This window comes from Chanodichthys erythropterus, chromosome 7, assembly GCF_024489055.1.
Source record: "Chanodichthys erythropterus isolate Z2021 chromosome 7, ASM2448905v1, whole genome shotgun sequence".
Taxonomy (NCBI): domain Eukaryota; kingdom Metazoa; phylum Chordata; class Actinopteri; order Cypriniformes; family Xenocyprididae; genus Chanodichthys; species Chanodichthys erythropterus.
In genome coordinates, this window is record NC_090227.1 from 35,264,916 (window position 1) to 35,277,691 (window position 12,776).

The 12,776-nt window shown below is 35.3% G+C and overlaps 1 protein-coding gene across 2 annotated transcripts in view; it reads right to left on the bottom strand.

The window, feature by feature from the left end:
- Positions 1–10,457, bottom strand: part of cttnbp2 (cortactin binding protein 2) — a 53,179-nt gene extending 42,722 nt beyond the window's left edge. Inside the window, exons 1-2 of one of the 2 annotated variants that reach the window (XM_067390358.1) lie at positions 10,212–10,457; positions 6,555–6,662 (exon numbers count right to left, since the gene is read on the bottom strand). In XM_067390358.1, coding sequence (XP_067246459.1) covers positions 6,555–6,662; positions 10,212–10,262 — 159 coding nt within the window. In that variant the 5' untranslated portion in view covers positions 10,263–10,457. Of the gene's footprint in view, positions 1–6,554; positions 6,663–10,181 lie in introns of both variants that reach the window. The other variant, XM_067390357.1, reaches the window with a different exon arrangement.
- Positions 10,458–12,776: the final 2,319 nt, after the last annotated feature.

Below are 12,776 nucleotides of genomic sequence, written 5' to 3' on the forward strand. Positions count from 1 at the left end.
CATTTAAGGGTTAAAATAGCAATGCGCCGGCAATGCGCCTGAACACACCTCTTTTTTAGACCAGCACGCCCATGGGCGCACTAACTGGCGCAAATGCATTTACTAATTTAAGGACGTGCCGCTGAACGGGAAAACGTATAAGTCATTCACTGTACAAAACATAAAACTAATCTGCTATGCACACATACCACCATTCAAAAGTTTGGGGTAGATAGGATTTTTTAAAATGTTTTTGAGAGTCTTTATGCTCACCAAGGGTTTATTTGATCAAAAATAGAGTAAAAGTGTAATATTGTCAAATGTCTTAGCGGTCACGTTTGATTAATTTAATGCACCCTTGCTGAAGTATTAATTACTTTAAAAAATTACTTACCCCAAACTTTTAAATGGTAGTTTAACTATAGATTATTTAATTTTCTGCAAACAAAAACAAGACTGTGAGACATTGTGTTCGGTATGTGTTACTGTCAGCTCTCAAAACACAAAAATAACTAAATAAAAATTTTTGGTACAAAAAAAAAAAAAAGACATTTTCAACAGACTGTATTCTCATGTCTCATAGTTTTCATTTGTGTCAAATTAAAAATGCTTTCTCTACTCTAAGTAAATCTGTTTATCTGCCATCACAAATATGTATTAATATTCCCTCCAGCCTGAGGGCATTTCCGTATCATCTGATAAACAATTTAATATAAACTTTTGCAACATTACACAGTTCAAAAATACCCTAATCTAGTAAATCAGTCGCATTATGGTGCATCAGGACAATTCCAGTCCTTTAGGAAACAATGTGATAGATTAATAATAGATAAAAAATGACATTGGAGCATCTGTGTGCTGTTAGGCTGTGAGGGTTAAGACAACATTTCCACATCATAACCCTAATCTCTCTCAAAGAGAGTGCGATGGAGCGGCGGCTGTCACATCAACAAGGCTGGTCGTCAATTGGCCTCCAGCCAGAAATAACAGCGAGTTAACATGGTGCCCATGACCTGAGCGCTCACTCAAACAGCTAATCACCCAAATGGGATGCTCCCTGCCACCGTGCCATCACATTTAACCACATCATGTTCAAAACAACACAGCCAAGTATGTGCTGGCCTCCTTTATCCTCGGCTAAACCAAATTCAAAATCAGTTCTGACATTTTCCAAATCCTTAAAATGATTCGTTTTTCTGAACTTTCTTTATTCTTGCCTGTTGGACACCCAGACCTCTCTATTGATTCCCACCTACTACATTTGATGACTCAGTTGACTTTATGAAATGGTGGTCACCGCCTTCTTTCACTTCTGCACACAACTGCACTAAAAAGCTTGAAGGATACTGGTTCAGTGCTCTTTTCTGGTAAATCCTGCTTAAATGTTCAGGCAAAAGGAGAGCCATTAGGGTAAAAGCAAACAAAATGGCTGACTCAGATGCTTGCAGTGCTTGATTTATTCTGCTTATTTCCAATTTCCAGTATTTTGCAACGATTCTTTATCTTTCGTGTTTACAAATGTTTGAGAGTGCACTTCTAAATAAATGGGAGGGTGCTGGAAAATATCTCAGATGGGGGTCTATAAATTCAATTGATTTTCAACTGTTTGGATAGTGTTCTCGTATTCTCATAACATGGGCTTCTGTCCATCCATCCATCCAGCCACCCACACACACAAACACTCGGCTGACTGTCCTCTGCCTACCCGAATGGGAACGCGAGGATCAGCTAAGCTGCTCTTTCGGACACGTGCATGTGGAATTATGGTTCTGATTCTTGCGTTTGACAGATAGAATGTAAAATGTGATTGAAGGGGGGAGAGAGAAATTACTAACACGAACAATTCCAACCTGTTCTCTTTGATTTTCATGCTACATTCAGGTACCAATATTTAGAGCTACAGATAGTGTCCAAATATATAATATAATATAAAATAATAACTTATATATAATATATAAGTTATTAAAGGTGATAGAGGTGATATAAAAGTATAAAATCATAATTAAAATAAAATTAAAAATATTCAAAATACAATAAAATATAAAATCAAATACAATAAATATTCAGTCTAACTTATTGTGACATAAAAATCTAAAATTATAACATTATAATTTAACTAAACTGCAGAACATACAAAATACAATATAATATACAATTTTAAAAATGTAATATCAATAAATATTCATACTATATTCAGACCTTTACATACATATATATTACCAGCTACTGGTGATATAAAAACATAATAAATAATTAAAACTAAAAACTTCTAAAATAATATTTAAAATTGATTTAAAACATAAAAAATTATTATTTAATTTAGTTTAAGCCATGCATGCTGCAGTTCCTTGTAAAGTTACCAGGCAGTGGTGATTTGGGGATTGGCGAGTGTTAATTTTGGCCCATGAACACAGACAACAGTGTGTTTGTGTGCTATTTTTATCAGTGTCACTAGCTCTCACCATTTACCACAAAAAGAATGTATCAAAATGTATGACGCTCCCTGTAATAGCCACTTGAACGTGAACTGGGGCAGCGGCTCCAGTAAATATGCATTCACATCAGAGGCTAAACATGTTCACTGTCACAAACAATCACTCATATGCATGCAAAGGGCGGCACTGAACGGCTATCTCTGAACCTATATCCAGTTTCGTTTAGCAATGATGACCTGACACTAGCTCACGTGGCAGTGCTAGAGAGTGTGTTCAAAAGCTAAACGGCTCCATCTAATCATAGCGGCACAGGCAGAAAAGCAGCCAATCACATTAATAGACAGCCTACACAACTCCAATCCATTTTTTCTAATATTCCAGGTCAACTTTTTTGCCAAAGCTTTGGTGAAATAAAACCTGGTTACCCAAAGAAAGTAAGCTAAAAAGAAAAAGGAGAGTATCTGTAAACTTCTCGGCCCTAAAGGTACACACAGGCTCGGTTCCAAAACTAAAGAGCTGCCTATGTAGGCAGCATTTTAAGGGGTCCAACCAATGTGAAGTCTGTCCCATAAGACTTCTTTTGGCAAAATTCCAATGCAGCATCACATGTATCCTTTGCGGAGAAGGCAATCCCATAATGCTTTGCTACAAGCTCAATGAAAAAAGCCATCCAAGATAGCAGAAGGAGCAAGATAAATGTAACAGAATATACCCAATATTTATTCATTACCAAAAAGTATAAATATAAATAGTTTAAATATAATTAAAATGGACTATTTTACCAAATATTCATGTGCTATGCATTTTATGCTGATTAAGAGTATTGTGAAGTTAACTTAGCAACAAGCTAACACTAAACTTTCTTGATATTGTTTGTGAATCAGTCAAATATCATGTACATTTCACATGAGGAACACTGTTTATGACACAAGGAATTGGCCGTTCGCAAAGACCCGCCCCCTTTAGTTACTGTTGCTACGTACAACAAGCCATGCTGCTCTCACAGCACACATCATGTTCTCACACGATGAAAAATACATCGCGGAGCAAAGAGGACACTGACAACGCATCGACAGACAAGACAGAGCAGGTTACTTTTGATATGAAACAAAGTGTCAAATTTTGCCATTTTTAAAGAAATGTAATCAATAAATACCATTTTGTGGCTCTTTAATGTGTCGTGACAGATCGCTGTAGTGCCGGCCTCAGTTCAAGCGGCTCGTGAACCGATCATCTCTTCCACCTAGTTCATTTATAGCATCAAATAAACATGAATTAACATCAGAAGGTATGTTGTTTCAACCGTGGAAAGATGTCAGTACACACCATTTTACCACCGATGTTAATCTACTAACTCCCCTGACTGCTTTGTCAGACAAAATGGCGAATTATGATTGGTTAGATCGCCTGTCAATCAAACCCCAGGTGAAGGATTAATTGCTGCCTATGTAGAGCCTTCCAAAATAAGTCCCTGATGAGATTTTATTTCAAGGAGACATTAGGACATGTTCGCATCAGTGAAATATTTGCAAAATTCACATGCTAAAAAAAGTTCTATTGTCTATCGTCATTAGTATTGCAATGTTGCTTCAAAACCAAGTAGCATTCTATTGACCAACTTGATCCCGTTGCAAAATCTGTGTGAAAATCTTTTGCCTACACGTGAGGTTCGCAATCGTATGGATTTCTATTGAAATTACTGGATTTTGGGTGTGAAAATTCGCAGAACAATGGTAAATGTGACTGCACCTTTAACCTAAAGCAACCACAAGATGCTTTGGAACAGAGACATTTGCCAAGAACTTATTAATCATCCAACAACATTTAACCATCTGATAAATTAGGCTTAGAAAAAAACATCCTGATTAGTACCCCAATGGTTGTAGGCTCAAATCATGAAAAAAGTTGATTCATAACCACTACTAGTTTCAACAACTACAGGGAAGTGAACAGTGTGGCTATGACTAAAACCACCAAACCAGCTCTAACACACCTCAACCAACATAGACATTCATGCTAGTTTTAGCCTGTTTTGGGGAAATTAAGAATATCACAATGACAAACATATGTGGAGAAGATTAACTAATAAACTACATTGTGACAGAAAAGTTACTCTGTAGTCTTGCCATTGTACACTGACCTGATTCATCCATTACTCCACTCAACACTTTTGCCTTTATGAATGGAAATAAGCACACTTGAGATGTAATGGCTTGCGAATATCTATATTCTATATCCAGAAGTCCATATGGGACTATTCACGGTTTCAGTGTGATCTGTCTGCACCAAACACCATCCATGTGTCTTGGGATGAAACTTTGCAATGCTAGATGACATTGTCCCAAAAACTGAGGTGCAGTGATATAATGGGCTGGCTCTGAATGCAAATCCGAAGGTTTGTAGGCATGTGACTTCACAGATAATCTTCTTATGTCCCTCTATTGTTTCTGCTGAAAAACGAGACATTGCACAGAGCTTTTTCAGCTCGCTAATTAATTGAACAGCTGACAGCTTCTTAATAATGCATAAGACTGCTGCTTTCATCTTCCATGTATAAACTGCAGTATTTACAGTATGGCCTAGAAAACAAACAAAATGTCATTTTTTGGCTTTTTAAATTGGTATGTCTAAAAGTCAGCATGGTGGTTGGCCCTATCACCATCTCCCTAAAGAAACAAACAAGACCATTGTGCTTGAGCTGGTTGCTGTGGATAGAGAACGAGGGATGAGGGTGGGAGAGAAAGAGATAGTATATCCGCAGGGGGAAAACCAGCTGGGAAATACTTGCAGCCAAGGGAACAGAATTACAAAGAGAGCAGCCTCTAAAATGCATGGAAACCACCCCAGAGCAAAGCGGAAGAGGGGAATGACCCAAGCGAACATCACAAAACTGCATAAACTAAGCAAAATAGAGACAGGAAGGGATATTGAGATGGAAACTGGATGTGCCCATCATTCTGCCAATACACTGGCCTAGAAATTTGCACAGACGCACAGAATTAGAACACCTGAAAATATAGTGACACTCTTGACCTCAATTTTGAAAGATTATCCTTTTTTAATCTTAATCAGATGTACTTGGCCTCTTACCCCATTGTGAACGTCTGACCTTAATGCTAAGATAAATAGGGACAAAATCTTACAATCCCATTGACTCAGCCTCTCTGCTCTGCTCTGTCTCTTATGCTCACCAAGGCTGCGTTTATTTAATCAAAAATACAGTAAAAGCAGTAATATAGTGAAATATTTTTACAATTTAAAGTAACTGTTTAATATTTCAATATATTTTATTTATATTTTATTCCTGTGATGGCAAAGCTGAATTACTCCATTCTTCAATGTCACATGATCCTTCAGAAATCATTCCAATATGCTGATTTGGTGTTTAAGAAACATTCCTTCATATTATTAAAGTTGTAAACAGTTGTGCTGCTTAATAATTTTGTGGGAACTGTGATACATTTTTGTCAGCATTCTTATAGAAATATTTTGTAACTTAATATATTATAAATGTCTTTACTGTCTCTTTGATCAATATAATGCATCCTTGCTAAATATATATATTATTATTTTTTTTAAATCTTACTGCCCACAAACTTTTAAATGATAGTGAATTTGTGAGATCACAGCTAAAATGAGTAAAAAAATTTAATCTATAATGAATATAAAAAGAGATGTGTACCAAATATTCAGTGCTGAAGGGAACCTAATTTTAGAATCAGTCATTGCAAAGCCAATATTGATCTATGGTGGCTACAGCCCAAAATATAAACATCCAGTTGAGCAGAAACAAACTAAAGGTCATCAAATCCATATAATCTTAAAAGACAGAGGAAATGGACTACATTTGCAAGCCTATGCGATAAATATATGGTTTATTGATTTTCCATTGAAGTCGTCAGCAACTTTTTTTCTAATATTTATGGGCTTTTAGTCTTTACAACTTAAAAGAAAGCATATTAAGAGACAAGATTGGATAATGATATGGCATGGGCCCTGCATTCCCATGTACCTAACTGCTCTTACACAAGCACATACAGCACCCACTGTGACAGCCTTCAATATAATGAGAATGCTGTTATTTGATACAGTTATTCTGTACAAAAGTAGGACATACAGGTGCAGAGACTTCATACTCACCCTAAGAGCTTCAATGACCAGGTCTCTGGCCTCAAGTTCTCCCTCCATGATGCTCAGAAGGGTCAGGAGCTCTGGTTTGCTCAGGTTGTCGATGTTCAGCTCGCATTTCTGAAAGACAGAGCAAGAAGACAAGTCTTATTACACGGAAAATGACACTGCATATCTCAGATGGTCTACTAGATCCTTGGCAGAGAAGGTGTTGAGTGGGCACTGATCTCACTGCCTACCCACAGTATTACATTTTTTTACTGAAATATTAACTACTTTGGAAACTAGTCTAGTCTGAGCTCTCTTGGGTAGTAATTAGGGATGCAATGATCTGGACAATTTTGGCTGACACCAATAAAATAAATTACTTTTAAAAAAAAATTATTAAAATATGTATTTTGTCCCTAAAACATGTGGAATTATTTAAAAAAACATTTTTACACAAACAAGAGTTTTGTTGTTCTGCACACTTGTGTGATATTGATTAAACTGTTGAGTTTATATATATATATATATATATATATATATATATATATATATATATATATTTTTTTTTTTTTTTTTTTTTTTTTCATGCTTATGTCTGATATTCTGATGATTTTAATTCAATCAATAATTACCAAATAAATGTCAGTTTACAATACACTGATGCATTTCTACAAGTAAAACTATAGGAAAAGATAAATGATGCATCTTCATCCCTAAAACAAGTACTGCAATTAACAAGACCTACTTTTCCTTATCGCCTTAATAATTTAAACAAAAGTCTAATGAGCTATTAATAAAACAATTTGTGAATTATACAGCTTTATAAAACCATCCTTTAAATTATAATGCCCTACAGAAATACCATGTTATAGTATTTGGTTAGTTTTACATTTTTATTCTGTTTTACCATAACATACAGAATAACTAAACAGCAGTGATACAATCTTTTGAAGGCAATATTTTAGACTACAATATAATTAAATTAGAGATATGCAATAAAAGCCAGAAAATGAGATAACACCCACCCCCAAAGAAAATGGCTTCTGTGAGGTTTGAGATTTTGACAAAAAACTAAATACAAAAAGTATCACTTGTTCCTGTGACTTATAATTGCATTCGATTTTTCACATTTTTAGGGCCTGTAACTAGGACCAGTATAGCTCTAGTGACCTTTCCACAAATTATGTGCTTCTATAAAAGGTCTACCTTGTTAAAGACCAATTTCTAATGTTTCATTCCATTGTACGTAAGGACTCCACTGAGTCCGTCTCTTTGTGAAGGACTAACTAGCACTTGTGACTGATCTCTGTGTAATGAATAATAAGTGTAGTGAATGGTTGATCAAAATGTGTCCAGCCTTTCAGGTGTGATCCTAACTGCAACGTTGATCTTAGCATACACTTTAGATTCACATCTGAAACAGAAGGTTTCTTGCACCTTAAACTAAAGACGTTAGTCACAATGATCTTTGTTTTCCATTGTTTGTTCTGGAAGAAATTAATGAGAAATTGGATGAGACTTGCAACCCCATTCAGTCGTGGGAATCCACAGATAAAGCAATACTGAGTGTGCTGAGGTAGAAGAAAAAAGTCAATACTGGTCAGTGGGAGATGCTTTTGACCAGGCCTTGCACAATCTCTGCATGAATGTAATGTACAGCCATTAGGGCAATTCTTTTCTCTAGCAAAATTGGCTAGGAATAGGGTCAGACCACTTAAGTAAACTTGATGAACAAAACTCCCCCAAATAAACTATTCATGGGCAGTACATACCTTTGTAAGGGTATGTAGCCCTTGAGAAAGGTGTCTGGGTAGATGCACAAGACAGAGATTTATGACTTAATGCCAGTGGCCAATGGGCAGCGCTGAAGTCTGCACACCTGTTCAACCCAACTCTAAATGTAAAGGGGCCTCGAGCAGTTAAAGCAGCTCAGATCGGTTGGGTGACAGAGTACTCTGAACTATGCCAGCTGAGTCACTAAAATTCAGACCGATTTAGAAACATCTCCAGTGAACACCCCCCACCCCACTCCCCAAACCGCCTCCGCTTCATTACATCTCTCTTTTCACTACATTTTTGTGCATCGCAATAAACTATATGGCTGGCTACAGCACTCTAAAGTGGTGTTTTTTTTTTTTTTGTCATGCAAATTCATTTAAAAAGATGGATGGTAAGATGATGACAGATCTTACTACTGAAACTAAAGACCACCCTTTACCGTAAGACACTGCATGCAGATCAATACATTTGAGAGCAAGAAGAACCTCCGAGACAACTGTACTAGAGGGCTCTATAGCATCTCTCCTGGGGATAATATTGATTTTTTCAATTTTTTTTTAATGGTGGTAAGTGGGGTTCATCTATATATGTTGATAACTTGTCATCAGAATGTGTGAAACTCAATTACTGTAGCATTCTAATCACAATGTACCAGTGAATGTCATATTATATATATATATATATATATATATATATATATATATATATATATATATATATATATATATATATATATATGTATATATATATGTATATGTATATATATATATGTGTGTGTATATATATATATGTGTGTATATATATATATATATATATATATATATATGTGTGTATATATATATATATGAAGACTTCAAATGCAAAAGTCTCTAAGTGCCATCTGAAATTTTCTTCTAAAATGAGCATTTTTATCAAGCTTGTAGGTTTAGGTTCAGTAATTTCACTTTAATGGCAATTAATAGGTCCTTTTCATTGTCATTAAAGTGAAATAACTGAACATAAACATATAAGCTTGATAAAAAATATTATTTTATAAGAAAATTTCAGATGGCACGTAGAGGCTTTTGCATCTGAAGTCTTCATACACACACACACATTATCAGTATAATACATATATAAAGCATAATACATTAAATTAAATTAAAATCATTAAATAATGAAATGTATAATAAATTGTGTATATATTATTTATTTATCATTTTTTATCATTTCAATTTATCATATAATTTATTTCTTTATGTATGCATTATACTGATAATGTGTGTATGTGTGTGTGTGTATATATGTGTATATATATATATATATATATATTATATATATATATATATATATTAGTATATTTTATCAGGTAAATAATACAATATATTATTAATGGTACTAAATATTACATTGTGCAATTAACCGTAACACTAAAAACCCTTACTAACCCTAAAAAAATGATCATGGTATTTCGAAATGTGACAAAAACATAGCATCTTTCATAAATGCAACTGTTAAATATTCAAAAAAAAAAATTGTAAGGTAACCATCCTCTAGGCTTACCATGGTATCAACTCGCGCCCAGCTGCACATCAAAGATACAATAAGAAAAAAATCTCGTACTTTAAACAATATTGTGTTCTGCCCCAAATAATAGGAGAACTAAATGTCAAATCATAACAAAGTAACGTTATTCCGTAAAAAAAAAAAAAATAATATTTCAATCTCCTCCACATACAGACGGACCACCGTAACACATCCACTGATAGTTTTGATTCACAGCACTGGACGATTCCTATTGTATTAACACCATTAATTCCCTGTCATAATTAACATTCGCGGTAATGTTCATTGCGGCAGACAGATGTCATTTTATGCGTAAATGTATCTCACCGCCTCGACGCTTCCATGGCCAGTGGTTACCAGTGTTTGTAGCGGAGGTGGCTGCTCCCCTTTCGCTCCGTCCGACGCCATCTTCTCACTGTAGAGGACTGTTCAAGCTTAGGCACCACACACCACATCAAATAACGCATTCGGCACTGATTTAACTATTACACTGCTGCAAAAGAATCGCAGAGAGCCAATAATTCATCTTCCAGCTGTAAATGCGTTGCGTAGGGCTGTGGATGTACGGTGAGGACTAGATTTTGACGGGGTGCAGGTTGTGCAGCTCAGTCCAGATGTAAACCTGAAAAGAGGTGTGAACCTACAGCTTTTGAGGGAGTGACATGAACGCGATCCTATTTTTGCACTGCTTGGGTTAACCTCTCTGTCGCCAGTTGATTTTGTATATGAAGATGTGGTAAAAAGATTTCAATTATGAATGGAACTTAACGTTATGAGATGCCTTTGAGTCAAGGACATGCATAAAGATGTCGTTCAAAATGTAGGCTCAATAAATGGCATGTTTGGATCCCCCTAGAAGAAGAACTACGTATTTCAAGAGAGAAATAATACACTGAACAGCTAGTATAAAACGTTAAAAAGCTATGAAAAGGAAACTGATGGTTAATCGCAATTCCCCACCTAGCCTAAATAGTGTAAATGTTATTACATTAGTGTTTGTGTGGAGCATGTGAACACAAATGTAAAGCACACTGCACTTAATTACATAACTTTATGAATGCTGCCCACTCAGGGGACTGGAGAAAAGAACCACAAACAACTCACTATTCATTATTCAAATGAATAATGCCTCTCTGAAGTTGCTACACGTCTTTTGCTCAGAAACCAGTCATTATTTGGACGCAGTGGGTAAAAGCGTCTGTCAGCAATGGTCATTTTAAGATGAGAAAGTCATGATAGGACAGAAAGTCCAAATTGGGGCAAGATATAAAGAATAAAGTTAGTGTAATGATGCCTTGGTATATTGATTTTAGCATAATGAAAAAAAATAAAAAAAGGAGGATCAATGTTTACCTTGTTCTTGAAGATTCAAGAAGCATGTCTGTCACACACACACACAGGTTTGTTTTTGTGAATTGTGGGGACATTCCATAAGCATAATGTTTTTTATACTGTACAAACCTTATTTTCTATCGCCCTACACCAACCCTATACCAATCACAGGAAACTGTGCTCATTTTTACTTTCTCACAAAAACTCATTCTGTATGATTTATAAGCCTTTAGAAAAATGGGGACATGGATTAATGTCCTCATAAGTCACCCTCTCCTTGTAATACGTCATACCCATGTCATTATAAAAATTTGTGCCCCGACGTCACAAAAACACATGCACACACATTGTTTTATAAGCAGATTGCGCAGACAATGATTTTTATACTGTACAAAAACTGTATATTCTACCCCCTAACCACACCTAAACCAGGACCTGCCTAAATAGACAATTATTGCTGGATGAAAGACCATCATCTTCAACTCAACCTTGCCAAGACAGAACTGCTTATGGTCTCAGCCAACCCAACACTTCATCACAAATTCTCCAGCCAACCACTAAACTTCACAGACCACATTGCTAGAACTGCCTGGTCCTGCAGATTTGCTTTACAGGAAGATCATGCCCTTCCTATTGGAGTATGCTACATAACTCCTTGTCCAAGCTCTTGTTCTATCCAGGCTGGACTATAGTAATGGTCTCTTGCCATCCCAAAGAGGCACAATATTAGACTTTTACCTTGACTGTTCCCTATTGGTGGATTGACCTGCCTAACTCAACCCGAGCAGCTGAGTCGTTAGCCATTTTCAAGAAATGGCTAAATACGCATCTTTTTCATCAACATTTGACCCATTAATACTAACAGTTTATACACACACATACATATACACAAACATACACACACACACACACACACACACACACATATATATATATATATATATATATATATATATATATATATATATATATATATATATATATATATATATATATATATATATATATATATATATATATATATATATATATATATAGTGCTAGACTAACTGGGACTTGTCACAGCACTTACATATTGCTCTTTTTTTATGGTTCAACTGCATCTATTGTTCTCATTTATAAAATGTCCACACAAACATGGCAATATCTGAAATGAAGTGGTGTTTTTTGTAAATGTAAAAATGCAGAATGTTTCTCTGATGGTTTACATTTAATCATTCAGCAGACGCTTTTGTCCAAACTATAATAAAACATTGTTTAGTATGTTTTTAAAGCTACTTTAAATATGAAGACTCATGAAATGTCCTTATATTTCATGTTTACGTTGTAATACCAGTGTACTGTATGTCATTATACAAATTTGTGTCCTCAAAAATCACAAAAACGTGCACATACCTACACACACACACATATAAATATGATATACATAAACATGTACACACATTCATCCTTGCAAGTGCAAAAGGGGAAAAAAAATGATTATTCATGTGACCAAACTGAGAAGAACTTTTTGGAATGTAATTGTACAAAAATGCAGTTCATAGTTCTCTCAGTGAAAACCAGTAGGGGTCATTCCATCCTTTTTGTGAT